At 38.5% G+C, this 17436-nt stretch overlaps 1 protein-coding gene across 6 annotated transcripts in view; it reads left to right on the top strand.

Moving 5' to 3' along the window:
• Positions 1–796: 796 nt before the first annotated feature.
• Positions 797–17436, top strand: part of HEPACAM2 (HEPACAM family member 2) — a 44065-nt gene continuing 27425 nt past the window's right edge. For 3 of the 6 annotated variants that reach the window (XM_058725093.1, XM_058725088.1, XM_058725090.1), the window contains exons 1-3: positions 799–1094; positions 8821–9174; positions 13269–13553. In XM_058725093.1, coding sequence (XP_058581076.1) covers positions 1016–1094; positions 8821–9174; positions 13269–13553 — 718 coding nt within the window. In that variant the 5' untranslated portion in view covers positions 799–1015. Of the gene's footprint in view, positions 1095–8820; positions 9175–13268; positions 13554–17436 lie in introns of all 6 variants that reach the window. The other 3 variants (XM_058725091.1, XM_058725092.1, XM_058725089.1) reach the window with 2 other exon arrangements.

Raw genomic sequence — 17436 nt, forward strand, 5'->3', positions numbered from 1 at the left:
TACACTAGGAAATTTTGCTGGATTTGGTGCAGATTTTCTCACATACTTTGTTATATGCTTTATATTACATGCTTTTGTTACATACTTTATGTAGTGGAAGTCTTGGACTAGAGCCTTCTTGCAATAAATGAAATTAAATGGGAGTTAACTTATAACTTAGCAAATTAAGAGGAAGTGCTAAGGCTGCTTGCTCCCATGGCAATGAAGAAGCCAGGCTGAAAAGCTATAGCCCTGACACCACAGCAGAGACTATAAGAGCTTCTCTGGGCCATTGGTTTACTTCCTCTATGCTTCAGCTGTGAAAATGTAGCTTCAGATATTATCTGTTTTCATTATAATTATGCATGGTCCATGATTCACTGTCACTTGGGAACACACCTGCGGTTTGCTTTTAAAAATAACATGAATCCATAGATTGAATAAAACCATGCCAGACATTTGTAATAGAAAATATTACATAGAAAAAATCAGTTTTAAAGATATTCAGTGCTCTGTTTTAATTCTTTAGTATAATTTTTACATGTTACTTAGTGACTTGATTTATAACTATTTAGCAGATATATGAAATACTTCAATTTTCATAGAAAAAGAATTTTAATTTCAAAATTATGGCATAGTTTTTGCCTGATAGGAAACCAACTTACATTTTTCAGGAAATTTCACAATATTCTCTCATTATGAAAGCATACTATTTTTCAGTAAAGTCACCCAAAAGGATGTTCTCCTTCATGTGATTATTAATAACTAAGAATGATTCGTGAAATACACTGACAATTACTGATAGTCTGATAATCGCTAAAAAGCTGTTCTAAAGTCATAAGCCGGTATTCTTGCAGAGCACATAACAGGTGTTCCCACTCCCTGTGTCCTTTGTATACACATTCATTCTGTATTCAAATCACAGAAGCAAGAGACAGGATAGGGTCTGTTACCTCACTGCTAATTTCCCTAGCAAATAAACCACCAGCTGCTGGTCCATGAACCAAGTTGCCACCAGGAACAGGGCACTGTATGCATGGGACAGGATGCTTTCATGGAGTCCTTCAGCAGCACGGTTGGGATCTTTCAGTGCAAAATATACCTCCTTCTCTTAGGTAAGGCACTGCATGAATTGTGTTTCAGCTGTTGTTTGGGTTTTCTTTAATTGTGGGCATAAGGTAAATATTTGCTTTAAGCTGCAGATTCACTCAGATAATTGAAAAACAGCTCAGAACCTTTTAAACAATAACACACTTTGTTCCAGAAAAGAAGCAGAACATTTTAGGAGAAATGAGGCTCAATAAGTAGATGATTGTGGTTTTCTTAGAACAACATTTATTGTCAACAGCATTCATTAAAGATCTAAAAACTGAACGAATTTCTTCTTTTTACAGTTTACATATAGATTTAATAGTCTTTAATGCATTCTATTTTGGCAAGTATTCACATAGGCCATAAATTTGTGACTGATTTTAGTGCAACTTGAAACAGTTTATGAAAATGATTTTAATTAAAGATATTGTAGTAAACTGTCAGCTCTACTTCATTTGAGTTACCTATCACAAAATGCAGAAAAGGTGTGTTTTCAAAGTTACAAAAAATATTTTATACACAATAGGGAAAAATGTGTTAAGTATAATTTCTCCAAATACCTTTAGCCTTTCTCTTTGCCCAATGGCTAGTCCTATTTTTTTTTTCTTGACTTTACTGTTTTCCCCTCATTCTCCTCTTTAGTCTTAGAGTTTGAGTCTTCCTTCAACATTCCTACTATTTTATGTCAATTTTTTTCACTAGGTGTTCTGTTTTTCATTCTTCCTACTTATCAGGTTTAAAAGTCAAGTTCATTTCTTGTTTTATCTATAGTCGATAGATAGGGACTTAAAAAATACTTTATTCTTTAAATTATAAGAACAGATTAGCTAAATAATTTAAGTGTTAGCCTTTTTCAGTAGTTTCAAGCCTTGCTTTCACTGGTATCTTTTGTTATAGTTTTCACTATAAATGTGATTATTATTCAAATTTATACCTAATGTTGTATATATCCCACATATTTGAAATGTTCAGTTGTAAATTTTTCTAAGAAGTGTTTGAATTTCCCATAGTTGTGATTGTCCCAGTGTTTATGTTGTCAAACTCAAGCCTATGTAGTTTTTAGTTTTTGAAATTCTTAGAAAAAATAAACAATTACCATAACAGACTTCTTGCCTTTGTGCATTTTTCTGGGTTCTGAAAGTATCCTATGTGTCAGTGCCCCCACTTATTTTTAACTGTATAACAATAGGAATGCTGTCATTTCATTAAGTGATTTTTTGTAATTGGCTTTAAGAAGAACTTATAGACAATTTATTTGAAGATTTTGACTAAAATAAAATTAAAATGTACTTTAGAGAAATAGCATGTTCATAAGTAGTTAAAGCGGTTATCCCTTAAGTTATTCATATGTAAATTCACTTTTCTCCATTGATAGTGTGTTGTAAAGACCATATGTAATGTGGAAATCTTTTTGCTTTTGGAATATTGGATATCTGATTGTTTTTTCTTTTTTTTTAAGTTTATTTATTGATTTTGAGAGACAGAGAGTGCGTGAGGGGAGTAGGACGGGAGAGAGAGAGAATCCCAAGCAGTCTCCACACTGTCAGCATAGAGCCTGATGTGGGATTCACCAATAGTGAGTTGATGACCTGAGCCAAAATCAAGAGTCAAACACTTAACTGGCTGAGCCACCCAGGTGCCCCCCTGATTGTTTTTTCTTTTTGAAAAAAATCTTAAAAATTTGAAGCCCAAGGGGTGCCTGGGTGGCTCAGTCAGTTAAGCTTCCAACTTTGCCTCAGGTCATGATCTTGTGGTTCGTGGGTTCAAGACTCACTTCGGGCTCTGTGCTGACAGCTGAGAGCCTGGAGCCTGATTCAGATTTATCTCCCTCTCTCTCTATCCCTCCCCTGCTCATGCTCTGTCTCTCTCTGTCTCTCAAAAATAAATAAATATTAAATTTTTTTTTAATTTTAAGCCCAAAATGTAGTTTGTAAAGTCTATTCAAAGTACAACTCCATAATTTCTATTTTCTCTAAAGATACAGGAGTTTATTTTCAGTCAACAATAGTTGTGTTATGCTTGCTAATATTATACATGATAAAGGGGAAGTAAATGCCAACTATTTTGAGGTACAGCTAGAGGTCACTTTTTGAAGTCTGATGTTTATATCCAATACAGTGCAACTAGTCTACAGAATATTTGTTGCTGGAATATAGATAAATTTCACAATATGACTTCAAGTGTTCCTTACCACTGGATCAGTCTTTTATAGTGCTGTTGTTATACAGCTTAAGGGAGTCCATAAAAGTGAAATTATTGCTATAATATTGTACCTCGGATTATTAATGTTTCTCCAAGTTAGTATAATGCCTTATATGCAAAAAGTCTAAGAGTTTTCCTTTTTTATATTTAGGAAGTAGGTGTTAGTGACTCTAATAATAAAATTTAATTTTTATTTAAGTCCAATTATTTGGAATATCAAAGGAAATTAAAATTTCATCAATTTTTTTACATTTATTTTCTTAAAGTTTATTTGTTCATACAGAGGTTAACTTTCTAAAATCAGTAGTTTTAATTCTTTAGGTTTTCTCATAAAACTAGAAAAGAGAGCTTGAGAAATTTTCAAAATGAAGCTAATTTTTTTAAGCTAATAAACTACTGTTTTGACAGCACAGATTCATCACATCTGTAGTGTGACACACAGCAATGGCAAAAAGTGTGTGTTCTGAAGGTGTAGAGGAATTATCCAATTATCTGTTTATTCACTAAAGTTTACTACATGTAAGGATTACATCATATCAATAGGTTCTTTCCTGCAAAATGAAAAGATTTTAGTAGCTGAGATAAGTTACTGTATGAAGTGAATTACACTCTTTGCTGATATTCTTATAATGTGCTACCTATAATTTATCTGATAAAAATGGTGTAGACAGTCTAAGGAAAAAGCTATTATAATAGCTGTGCTATCTCTCACTGTCATATGTATATTTGAAAAATCACACATATTTGAAAAAAATTTAAATGATATGATTTCATATCATTTGATATTATAAACATTGAATACATTCAGAGGTATTGATAGCAATATATTATTTAAGGCATTATTACATGACACAGTTTTCAAAATAGCTCAAAAAACTAGTTAGCCCTCCTTAAACAATTATTATAAATGCTGTATAAAATGTTATTTTCTTCTAAAGTAGTTTTATTATTCCTGGGCTGCAACATTTGTATTGTATTTAATCTTTTATTAAATAACATTTGCTTTCCACAACTCCAGTCATAGACTCTCCAATCAGTCTTTTTTGTACTTACTATTCAACATTCTGATTCAAGATACAAAAGTCACCAACATTTCTATTCCAGTCATGCTAGCACTCCATATTTGTAAAGTGCCTCCCAAGCATTTTCAGACTATTACAATCTCAGTTACTCTTTAAACTACAACTACAACTACAACTACCAAAAAAAAAAAAAAAAAAAAAAAAAAAGGTAGATGAAAAACAGTTCTTTCCTTTTCCAAAATACAAAAGGAAAAAAAAAAAAAAAAAACAAAAAAAAAAAAAAAAAACCTACACAAGGACTGCTGACTTCCCCAAACAAGAATGCCATCTAAACCTAGAGCTCACTGTCAAAGGCAATTCCTGAGTTGTAAGTCAGCAGCCACACAGCTTTTTCCAGGGCATTCTCAAGACGATGACATGGATTCCCACCATCCCCCATGGTTCCTTGGCAAAAAACACAGAGTTTCTGCCTTATTAAAAGATATCCAGGGTTTGTGACTTAATAAGCAGACTAAAACCTGAGACTCAATACTTCAAATTTCTTTGGGCCCTTTCAATTAAATATGGGCCCCTCACCTTCAAGTGTAAGGTAGTCAAATACAAAGTGTCAAATACAAAAAATTTTTATTTCTTGCTTACCAGGAATGTGTCCAGAGCTTCTTATCCCCACTTTCTTTTTTTTTTTTTTTTTAATTTTTTTTTCAACGTTTTATATTTATTTTTGGGACAGAGAGAGACAGAGCATGAACGGGGGAGGGGCAGAGAGAGAGGGAGACAGAATCGGAAACAGGCTCCAGGCTCTGAGCCATCAGCCCAGAGCCTGACGCGGGGCTCGAACTCACGGACCGCGAGATCGTGACCTGGCTGAAGTCGGACGCTTAACCAACTGCGCCACCCAGGCGCCCCTTATCCCCACTTTCAATGAAAAGCATGTAGATGCCTGTTGTTTTGTGCAGATAACACAGATGCTAAGAAGAATCTTTTCCTTTACTGGTCCCTCATCCAAATGCCCAATGTCTTTCTGAATCTGTGACTTGAAGAACCTCACTCTCTTCTTTTGACCCCTGCTTCACATACCACAATCATTATGAGGTTTAAGTCCTAGATTCACTTTCTCTTCTTTTTTCTCTCTCTTATGATTTCCTTGCAGAAACCACCACTCCTTTTCTGCAATCCACTTTATTTCCTCTTTAGAATTCCTAGCACCAGTTCCTTCTTTTTCTAATGATTCAGATGAGGAACAACTACAAATTAAACATTCTTGCACTTGCCAGAAAAGAAAACAGAAGCAAATCCTATACCTTTGTAACTCCTTTGTTACAAACCAAATCACTAAAATGAATGTGCAGGCACAGCCCATTCTCAGGAGAAAAAAAAAAAAAATTACAAAGTCCATCACAAATACAGAAACCAAGGAGACTATAGGACACATAATTCTTTTGCCCAGATAGTCACCTAAGTCTCAGTCCATACAGTCAGTTTCTGGTGAGCACCTAGGAGTTCCTTCTCCCCCCTAACATTCTGTAATCCTCCTCTTTATGTTTTCTGCTGAGTTCTCTAACTTTCCTGCTGGACCCTGGTCTCACTCTCTGCCAACAGCTAGCCAAAGACCAAAATGATGGAAACCTTTGCACTCACCTCTATCCTGGGAAGCAAAAGGAGGGGTTTACTGTTGGTAAAATTTGATTCCTTATAGTAACAGGCCTACATCTTTCCATTTCTCCAAAGAAATCATTGCACAAACAGACCTTTCTACCTTTCCCTTCCTAATACTGGTGGCCTTTTTATAACACAACTTAGAGAAAGCTTAAAGGCCATCTCTCAAGTAGGGGTGAAAAAGGAAAGCAAGAAAAGAAAAGAACTATTTTTATACGAGAAAATTGAAGTTGTAAGATCTATTTGTGCCCAAATTTTTATCTTTCCTCACCTAAGATTTTATTCCACCTTTACTCATCTATATTTGGCTTCATCGAGTTTTCTCTTTGTAGTGGATCATTCCAGTAGCTACAGACATAGTGTTCAGCACCCATTCAAAGAAACAGAAGAAGGAACAGAACACTTTTCTGCTCCCCTTCACAGCAAAACTCCCCAGAAATATTGTCTATACTCACTGTCTGCAGTTTCCATTCTTTTTTCCCCTCACTGTTCAAAATATTTCACATTTCAATTCCACCCATTCTCTCCCCCACTATTTCAAATGTTCATATGATGTTGGTAGTATACTACTCCCTTTTAAAAAGAGGATGTTGAAAAGAAAGAAAGGGTGTGCCTGGATGGCTCAGTGGGTCAAGCGTCCGACTTCAGCTTGGGTCATGATCTCATGGTTCACAAGATCAGGTCCTGCCTTGGGCTCTGTGCTGACAGCTCAGAGCCTGGAGCCTGCTTTGTATTCTGTACCATCCTCTCTCTCTGCCCCTCCCCTGCTCGCTCTCTCTCTCTCTCTCTCTTTTTCTCTCTCTCTCCCACAAAAATAAACATTTAAGAAAAAATGAGGATGTTGTGGGGTGCCTGGGTGGCTCAGTCAGTTAAGTGTCCAACTTTTGATTTTGGCTCAGGTCTTAATCCCAGGGTACTGGGATCAAGCCCTTCCCTGGGCTCTCTGCTGAGCATGAAGCCTACTTGAGATTCTCTCTCTCTCCCTCTGCCCCTCTCCCCTGTTCTCTCTCTCTCTCTCTCTAAAATAAAAAAATATATATTTAAAAAATAAAATAAGGATGTTGAAGCAAAGAGCTTTTAATTAGGATTCTAGCAACATGGTAGTCTGAACTAAGGAGTCTCTTCTCAATTGCAAACACACAGAAGTGCTACATAACATTTAAAAATGTATATCATGGTTCAAGGTAAAGGTGTGGAAATTTCCAGGTGCCAGAAAATAGGAAGAAACCTGCAGATGTAGCAGTGAGTGCATGGGCCCAGACAACTCAGGCAGGCAGGATGCTAGGAGCCAGGGCCTCGCATTAGCAGAACTCCATCCCCCCAAGTCCTCCAGGCCCTCATTCTCTCTTAAACCCACATTAATCAAGCTTTCATGCCCAGTATATCCTTTCAGTATTGCCTCTTGGATGTCAAATGGGCTTCTAAAATGAACATATCCAAAATTGACTCCCAATTTGCGCCCCCCCACCAAAAGTCTATTCTCCTCAGTCTTCCCCATGGTTAATTTATTAGTTGCCCATTAACAAATGACATCCATTCTTCCAGTTGATCATATCAACAACCTTGGACTCATTCTTGACTCTTCTTTGTTTCTTGTATTTCACCCCAATGTGCCATCAAATCCTGTTAGCATCACCAGCCTTTCTCACAATACCTTTTACTACCATACTGGTCTACAGTACAAATATCTCTTGCCTACTTTATTGCAGTCACCTCCTAAATGGTCTCCCTGCTCCTGCTCTTGCCCCTATCTCAGTCTTTTCTCACAGCTGCTAGAGTATATCTAGAAGAAGGAGAAGGAGGAGAAGGAGAAGGAGGAAGAGGGAGGAGCAGGAAGAGGAGAAGGAGGAAGTCAAGAAGAAGGAGAAATATCATATCCCTGTCTGCTCACAAAACTCTAGTTTAGGGGCGCCTGGGTGGCGCAGTCGGTTAAGTGTCCGACTTCAGCCAGGTCACGATCTCGCGGTCCGTGAGTTCGAGCCCCGCATCAGGCTCTGGGCTGATGGCTCAGAGCCTGGAGCCTGTTTCCGATTCTGTGTCTCCCTCTCTCTCTGCCCCTGCCCCGTTCATGCTTTGTCTCTCTCTGTCCCAAAAATAAATAAAAAAAAAAAAAAAAAAACGTTGAAAAAAAAAAAAAAAAACTCTAGTTTAATCCCCACCTCACTCAGAAAAAGTGCCAAAGTGCTTGCTGTGACCACGAGACACCGCCTGATCTGGCCCCAACCACCTTGCTGACCTCATGTCCTACCACACTCCTCCTCCACTCTGTTCCCTCTGCTCCTGCCTCTTGCTGTTCCTCAAACACACACCAGGTTCCTGTTTCTGGGCAAGAATTATTGATCATAACTGGTAATGGCTTCATGCCACTCTTCTTGGGATATTTCCATGTGACAAGGCTTTGGCTAAAGGCTAAAACTTCCAATAATAGACTAGAAGCCATTTCAGAAGACTTTGGAGGGAGATTCTGAGGAGGAAGTAGCCCCTCAATGTTTCTTGAATCAAATAGTTTCATTATGATATAATATGAATCAAACACAGTTTCATAATTCTAGAGGTGTCATTGGACTTTAGAACTAATAATCTTTCCCAGTTCTCCTTTTCTCAGTCAAAGATAATAACTTCTGCTTTTCCTTTTCATCTTGCCTTTAAAGAAGCCACTCAATCAACATAGTCTTTGGGTGGGGTTTTTAAAATTGCAGAAGGTTTCAGAGACAAATATTTACCTCTCCAGGTAACAGGTACTAGAACGGTCAGTACCTGGAAGCCTCTCTCCTTTGTAAGCATTATCACCTAATCAGGTTTTCTCTGTATTGCCCCTTAGATTGTGAAATGTGGCTCAGGATCACTACAACTTTCCTTTCCTTCACAGCAGGCGCTTGCTTGGGGCTGAAAGTGACAGTGCCATCACGCACCGTTCATGGCATCAGGGGTCAGGCCCTCTACCTCCCCGTGCACTATGGATTCCACACTCCGGCATCAGACATCCAGATCATATGGCTGTTTGAGAGACCCCACACAATGCCCAAATATTTACTGGGCTCTGTGAATGAGTCTGTGGTTCCCGACTTGGAATACCAACACAAGTTCACCATGATGCCACCCAATGCATCTCTGCTTATCAACCCACTGCAGTTCACTGATGAAGGCAATTACATCGTGAAGGTCAACATTCAGGGAAATGGAACTCTCTCAGCCAGTCAGAAGATACAAGTCACCGTTGATGGTGAGTCCACTATCAGTGATGTGGGCAGCTGGGTAGCATGGCAGTTAGTAACAGCTCAGGAGATTAGACCATGTGGGCTTTAGGTCCTGGCTCTGTAACTTTGGGCAATTAATTAACCCCCAAGGCCTCAGTGTTTCAGGTACAAATTACATTATCTGTCTCATGAGGCACATGTAAGGTATACGCACGTGAAATATATACACAGTGCCCAACTAAAGGTAATCAAGCAATGAGTAGAACTTATTATTTGTTTGCCTGGAAACTATCAAGGATAAAGTCACTGATATAATAATATGGAGGAAATTTTATTTTCTCAGTATCAGAACACGCTCTAGGAAGAGCCCTCTTTGTCACATGAACATTCTATTTTGGCACACAGTTTGCAGGAGGATGAGACTTGCTCAAGGACCATACTTAAGGAACAATAGAAATTGCTGGAAATAATCCTCTGAGGGAATGTAGAATCAGCTAAATTTCACACATTTATTTTCCTTAATGAGGTATATAAGTAGCATACCTCAAATATACGGTGTCCAAATCACAGCTTCTGATGTCTCCCCTTAAACCTGATTATTTAACAGGTTAGTATTTACATTTCTTTTTTTTTTTTTTTTTTTTTATTTATTTTTTTTAATATATGAAATTTACTGTCAAATTGGTTTCCATACAACACCCAGTGCTCATCCCAAAAGGTGCCCTCCTCAATACCCATCACCCACCCTGCCCTCCCTCAACAATAGCCAAATTATGGAAAGAGCCTAAATGTCCATCAACGGATGAATGGATAAAGAAATTGTGGCTTATATACACAATGGAATACTACGTGGCAATGAGAAAGAATGAAATATGGCCTTTTGTAGCAACGTGGATGGAACTGGAGAGTGTGATGCTAAGTGAAATAAGCCATACAGAGAAAGACAGATACCATATGGTTTCACTCTTATGTGGATCCTGAGAAACGTAACAGAAACCCATGGGGGAGGGGAAGGGAAAAAAAAAAAAAAAAAGAGGTTAGAGTGGGAGAGAGCCAAAGCATAAGAGACTGTTAAAAACTGAGAACAAACAGGTTAGTATTTAAAATGCCCTCCATTTTAGTAAGTACTAACTCCATTCTATCAGTTGCTCAGGACAAAACTTTGCATCACCATTGACCCCCTCTTTCTCTCATATCCCACATCTAGGCAAGAAGTTAATAACTCTGTAGGCTTTACCTTCAAAATGTAGAGTTCAGTTACTTCTTACCACCCGCTCTCCCACCCCTTTCAACCACACCACCATCTCTGACCTTGACTATCCCTAATAGCCTGCTACCTGGTCTCTCTGCCTACACCCCAGCCTCCTGACACTTAAAATCCTCCCATGGTTTTCTGTCTCAATTAGAAGAAGAGCCAAAGTACTAACAACGTCCTACAGGGCCCACATGACTACCCACCCCCTGCCCCCGCAGCATACCCAACATCTCTGATCCTATTTCCTACCTCCCTTCCCCCTCACTCACTCTGTTCTGACCACACTGGCCTCAGAGCTCTTCCTATCACAGGATAAACATTTTGTAGATGTCAGGGCCTTATAAGTCAGGGTCTTTGTACTTGCTATTCAATCTACTTAGATTGCTTTTCTCTTAGATAATAGCATGGTTCCCTCCTCTATTTCCTTTAGGTCCCAGCCAAAATGTCACTTTATCTGTGAAGGTTTTCCTGACCACCTTATAGAAAGTATAACCTCATTCCTCCAAACAAGAGAGAGAGAGAGAGAGAGAGAGAGAGAGAGAGAGAGAGAGAGACTATCTATCTTGAGTTCTGCTTTATTCTTTTCATAGCACTTATTTCCACCTAGATTTTATTTGATTATTATTTCTCTCCTTCCCCTAGAACATGAGGCCCATGGGAACAGAGACCTTTTATTGTTTACAGCTTTGTCCCCAGTACCAAAAAACTGATACTGGCCATTAGTAGGCACTCAGTAAGTGTGCACGGGGTAAATGAGTGGAGACCAGAGAGACTGCAAGGAAGCAAAGGCACAGGATGTGAAAGCAGACGCCTACAGAGCAACTATGAAAAGAGAAAAGGGAGACAATGTTCATGAAATTCTCCTGAGTAGTATCCTATCTCTCCCTAAAACTTAATGGAACATCCATTACTTTTTAATATATAGTAAATTGGATCTGTTTAGGGAAATGTAACTAAAAAAATCGTATCAGGGGTTTAGGGTCGATCTCTGTAAAAAAAATCTTCCCAGGAAACTTCCACATCTGAGTCACACTCTTTAAGGCAGGTGTTATGATCACAGTCTATTCTGATTGGTTCTCCCCATATAAGACCTTGACATTACTTATTTGACTTATGCCATACCACATCTATTTCCACACAGAGAGATAAGCTTTTCCTAAGTAAAACATAAGCTTTTCCTAAGTAATAGATATACACAACTCATTTTTCTTTTTTAATCATAATAATGTAAAGAAAAGCTATTCCATCCACATCCTTTGTTCTTACCAGGAACTATAAAAGATTAAATTGGGGGCACCTGGGTGACTCACTTGGTTGAGCATCTGACTCTTGATTTCAGTGCAGGTCATGATCCCAGGGTCATAGGATTGAGCCCCAAATGGGGCTGTGCACTGGGTGTGGAACCTGCTTAGGATTCTCTGCCTCTTTCCCTCAGCCCCTCTCCCTTGCTCACTTGCTCTCTAAATTAAAAGCAAAAACAATAAAAAGTTTAAATTGAATGGACAAATTCAGTTGTCCTCATCTTAAGAAAGGCTAGAGGCTTCAGAGCTACTCGGGTCCCCTGCGAACTGTTTCAACCACCTTTCTTCTTATTTTTCATTTTCTCCTATATTCTCTAGGCTGAAGGATTGGGTCTGTCTGTTCTCTACTGCACATTTCTCTGTATAGAAAAATGTGAGCATGAGTCAAGAGAAATTTACCTGCAGAGATGCATCAACCCCAGTTTAAAGCTTGATAGCAAATTGAAATCTAAACATTAGAGTCAATCATTTCTCACTTATATACCATCTCATTCTCTCTGTGTCCTGTGACGATGCATGGAAGATTATGAAATGCATATCTCTCCAAAATGCATATCTCTCCAAAATGCACGACCAGGTATGCAGCTCTCTTCATTTTGTCACTGACTGCTGTGTAACTGGGCAAGTCACTGTCCTTTATCAAACAGAACCAACAACCTCAAAGATTAGTGAAATTTACTGAAAGTATTTGTGGATACTTACATAATTCCAACCTTTACCCAACAATTTTAGAGTGAAAACCAAGGGAGGAAATATTTGCTCATTCTTGGAAATGTGTTCACTTGACAAATAGTACTATGTACCAGATTCATGATATGAAACTATTTTCCTATGACTTGAAGTTCCAACAGGAATCACTATTGAATTTGTCTTTTATGTCTCTAATGGGATGTAATTGCAATAACACATTTTCTCCTATTTTCAAACTGAGTCAGTGTTGAAATGTAGGCTTTGGTTTTGGTAAAGTGGCTAACATAATGTTGCAATTCCACAGCAGTTAAAACATAATCAGTTCGCTCACGAAGAAAGAAAAGTAAGTGGTGAATATGTGATTCTCTAAAACTTTCCCTCAATATTCCACAAGTATAATGTATCTGAGTTTTATATTTTCAGATAGTGGATAAAGATTTAGGTTCATCTATCCCAACCAGCTGCTCTTGAGATATTAGAACAAACCAAAAAGAGGGAAATGTCTTGTTAAAATTTGCCTGTGAGAGTATATATACCTTTATGGTGTTGAAGACAGTACAATGCACAGGAAATAAGGAAGCTGGTGTTCTCTACACTAACTGCATTATCTATAAAGTAAAGGTTTTCGTTAGAAAATCCTTGAAAAGTACATTCTAGAATTTGGTTATTTCTGATATAAATGATATTTTTGTATTTTATCACTTTGCATTTTTCCATTAGTTTTTTATTCTTCTTTATCTTCTGAACCGTCCACATCTACAAAATGTAAAATTTTAGATTCATTTCCCCAGGATTTGGTATTTGAAAGACCGCACATATTTGTATTATAATTCTGTGGTGGCAAAAATCACTTTTGTCTCTTTTGATATTGCAGATCCTGTCACAAAGCCAGTGGTACAGATTCAGCCTTCCTCTGGGGCTGTGGAGTATGTGGGGAACATGACCCTGACATGCCTCGTGGAAGAGGGCACCCGGGTGGCTTACCAGTGGCTAAAAAACGAAAGACCTGTCCGTACCAGCTCTACCACCTCCTTTTCTCTCCAAAACAACACCCTTCATATTGCTCCAGTGACCAAAGAAGACATCGGGAATTACACTTGCCTGGTGAAGAATCCTGTCAGTGAGATGGAAAGTGACATCATTATGCCTACCATATATTGTAAGTTTTTTAAAAATACGTACTCATGCGTTTTCTTCCGGGTAGTTTACACAAGGGTTGTCGTCACAGAGAATATCAATACCAGCTGTCATTTGTTTTTTAAGCTACTGTAATACAATACTAGTTGTAATTACATTTCCTATACACTGCCTTGTCAGGAAATACAGCTCCTAGCACAACCGTGTTTCTTGAAGTTCAGGTTGAGATACCGGCCATGGGCCTTTTAGGCTACATTTTCTGACTTAGTCCATTGTGTGACCTTACTTCCAGTAGCAAGTAGGAACCTCAATTTCAAAAACCCAGAACCATGCTGAAGGACTAATTTATCCAACCCAAGGACAAAGAACTGGTGATTATAAAGTGGGAGAGGGTGTGTTCTGTTGCTGACCACAGAAAGAATGTTCCCAGATTATGCATGGGTATTGTATCCCAGGTTATGGCTGTTCTCTCTGCCCGTTTTCTCATCTCCGTTCTTAGAGGCTGGGTGCGGGAAGGATCATAGTCAGAAAAACCTGAATTATTCTGAAAGTAGGTATTAAGGTTCGCAGAGGATCAGTAATTACTTCAGATTTCAATTTCTTTGGTTCTTTTCTTCTGTCATTGTTGCTGTTATTGTTTAATCTCATATACAGAGTTAAGTTCATCAAACTCTTCAGCTTATGTCATATTATTATCCTAACCCAACCAAGATCCCTCTTTCTTTATTGTATTATTTTTCCCAGTCCCCTCTATTCCATGGCACCACCTCTAATATGTTTAATATGGCATTCTAACTTCAGCTTCACACAGAGTTTCTCAACATCCACACTAGTGACATCTTGGGCTGGACAACTCTTTGTTGTGGGGGATGTCCTATGTATTATAGGATGTTTAGCAGCATCCCTGGCCTCCCCCCCCCCCGCAATTATGATAACTAAAAATGTCGCTGGACATTGCTATATGTCCCCTGTGTGAGGAGGGGTACAAAAATCTCCCCTAGTTGAGAACCAATTACCTATCATATTGGGAAGCCTTCATATCAGTCACTATGTAGCTTAGAGCGTTAGCCACAACAGTGTAACAAAAAGAGTGAGGCATGGCAAAGGAAAACTCACCCCTGTGGCAGGAGGGTGGAGGTTTCAGCTAGGTGAACCATAGGGCACAATTAAGCGTGGTAAGTGTATCTACTTAATCTTCAAGTATATCTGTATAATAATACTAGGAGAGGCCTAAAGCCTAGTGTTTAAGTAAACAGACCTAAGTGGTAAACTGATTCTGTCATTACCCATATGAACTTAAGAAATTCCTTGACCTTGGGGTGCCTGGGTGGGTCAGTCGGTTGGGCATCTGACTTTGGCTCAGGTCATGATCTCATGGTTCATGGGTTCAGGCCCTGCATTGGGCTCTGTGCTCACAGCTCAGAGCCTGGAGCCTACTTTGGAATCTGTGTCTCCCTCTCTCTTTGCCCCTCACGTTCTGTCTGTCTCTCTCAAAAATAAATAAATATATTTTAAAAATTAAAAAAAAAAATTCCTTGACCTTTCTGAGATAGTTAAAACCGCCTCACCATATGGCTGTGGTTCAATTAGGTACTGTCTAAAAAATAGCCAAATACTGACACAAAGCAAGCATTCAGTAAACAAAGGCTGTTTATGTTGCCAGTTCTATTTTCTTCAATAGAAAATTGATAGAGCCCTCTTGAGGAAGTGTGTTACTAACTTTTTGGAGAAAAGCACCATATGTACCAAATGTAGGTTTTTCCAACTAGATAAAACTGAGCTCCAGCAATGGAGCAGGAAAAGCGACTGCAAGGAGAGGAGTGCAGTGGCATGATTCAGGTTTACAGTTATGTTTGCTTGAACCAGCAAAATTAAGCCGATAAAAACAGAATCATTGAATCTTGGAACTGGAAGCTATTCTATAGTTACAGCAGAAGTGAGAAAATGTGCACAATAAAGTGTATAAAATAGAATGTCGTAGGGGCGCCTGGGTGGCGCAGTTGGTTAAGCGTCCGACTTCAGCCAGGTCACGATCTCGCGGTCCGTGAGTTCGAGCCCCGCGTCAGGCTCTGGGCTGATGGCTCGGAGCCTGGAGCCTGTTTCCGATTCTGTGTCTCCCTCTCTCTCTGCCCCTCCCCCGTTCATGCTCTGTCTCTCTCTGTCCCAAAAATAAATAAAATTAAAAAAAATAATAATAAAAAAAAAAAATAGAATGTCGTAGATACCATAGGGAAGTATACAAAGGACCATAGTAGCTAGGAACATGAACTCGGGAGCCAGGGCCCTAGGTTCAAATCCTGGATCTACTACCTTACCCCTCTGTGCCTCAGTTTCCTCATCCAAATAATGGTAATAATAGTAGTACCTATTTCATAGAGTTACTGTGAGGATTAAATCTGTTACTACATGTAAATTGCTTAGAACAGTGACTGGCTCATAGTAAGTACTCTGTTAGTCATTATTAGCACTACAATATTATGAGGTTATAGATGAATTTCACTCAGAGAAGGAAAACATTACTTCTGGCTAGAGAGAAGGTGAAATTTGAGATGGACCTTTGGGTATGGGTATGATTGGGGCAATGGCAACGTCTGGAAAAACCATTCAGGCGATGGGGACTACAGGAAACCAAACACAAAGCAGAGGTCAAAGTTTAGGCAAATGGTCCAGTTTAGAGTGTAGGATACAGCAAGGGGCATGGTAGGCTAGATGGTCAGATATATATGTTTGAGTTAAATCATTGAGAGCTTTGAACACTGGGTATTATTTGATAAACAATGAGGAAAAATTATTTTTTAAACAAAGGTCCAAATATAAAGACTAGAGAATGGTCTATAAGCTAATACTTAGACATACATATTCTAGGCTAAATCAAAAAATGTTTGCCAAAGAGCACGTTTTCAAGTTAGATCACAAACATCATACAATTATAGAAATGGTATACATAGGAAAGAAAAAAAAGGGGAAGTAGGACATATTGACCTACAATACAGAGAGAAAAAGTCATCAGTTTTGAACTATAAAGAGTGACTACACATATCTAAGAGCAATTTGAAATATTTTTTTCTGAAAAGTATTATTCACATAGAAATAGAAAACAAACTTCATACATTGTATAATTCATTTTTGGTGTAGGGGAACCTAAGAGGATTAACTCTTAGTCCACCCTAGTCCAGAATGCATTGTCTCAAAGGTTAACTATTCCCCAAATTATATTCAAAAGTGCTGAGGAAGAAGGAAATTATCGTTCTTTACCAAGAAATACCAAAATACCACACACTCCAAGCAACTTACTGAAGATTTGTTATGGTCATTAATTATATTGTGTTCGACAGTGGCATTATTTTCATGGCTGAACGTTTACAGTTTTATATAATTTTATATTCAGATAACATTGTGAAAATGTTCTGTCTTAAAGTGTAGGCTGAGAAATAGATTCACAAAGAAAGTATAGGGGCGCCTGGGTGGCGCAGTCGGTTAGGCGTCCGACTTCAGCCGGGTCACGATCTCGCGGTTCGTGAGTTCGAGCCCCGCGTCAGGCTCTGGGCTGATGGCTCGGAGCCTGGAGCCTGGATCCTGTTTCCGATTCTGTGTCTCCCTCTCTCTCTGCCCCTCCCCCGTTCATGCTCTGTCTCTCTCTGTCCCAAAAATAAATAAAAAACGTTGAAAAAAAATTAAAAAAAAAAAAAACAAAGAAAGTATAAACTGTGCCTATCTGCATGACGACCATTGCATTGGAGTGAAAAATTCAGATTTCGTGTGGTCTGTTTATAAGTGTAGTCATATTCTTGACTGAAGTTTTTCTGACATGAATTAACACTTCCATTCAACTGCAAGTAGCACAGACCTAAGTGTTGAAGTTATTTAAACACAGTGAAAAAAATATGAGCAGGCCAAGTATATCA

The sequence above is a fragment of the Neofelis nebulosa genome, chromosome 4 (assembly GCF_028018385.1).
Source record: "Neofelis nebulosa isolate mNeoNeb1 chromosome 4, mNeoNeb1.pri, whole genome shotgun sequence".
Classification (NCBI taxonomy): Eukaryota; Metazoa; Chordata; class Mammalia; order Carnivora; family Felidae; genus Neofelis; species Neofelis nebulosa.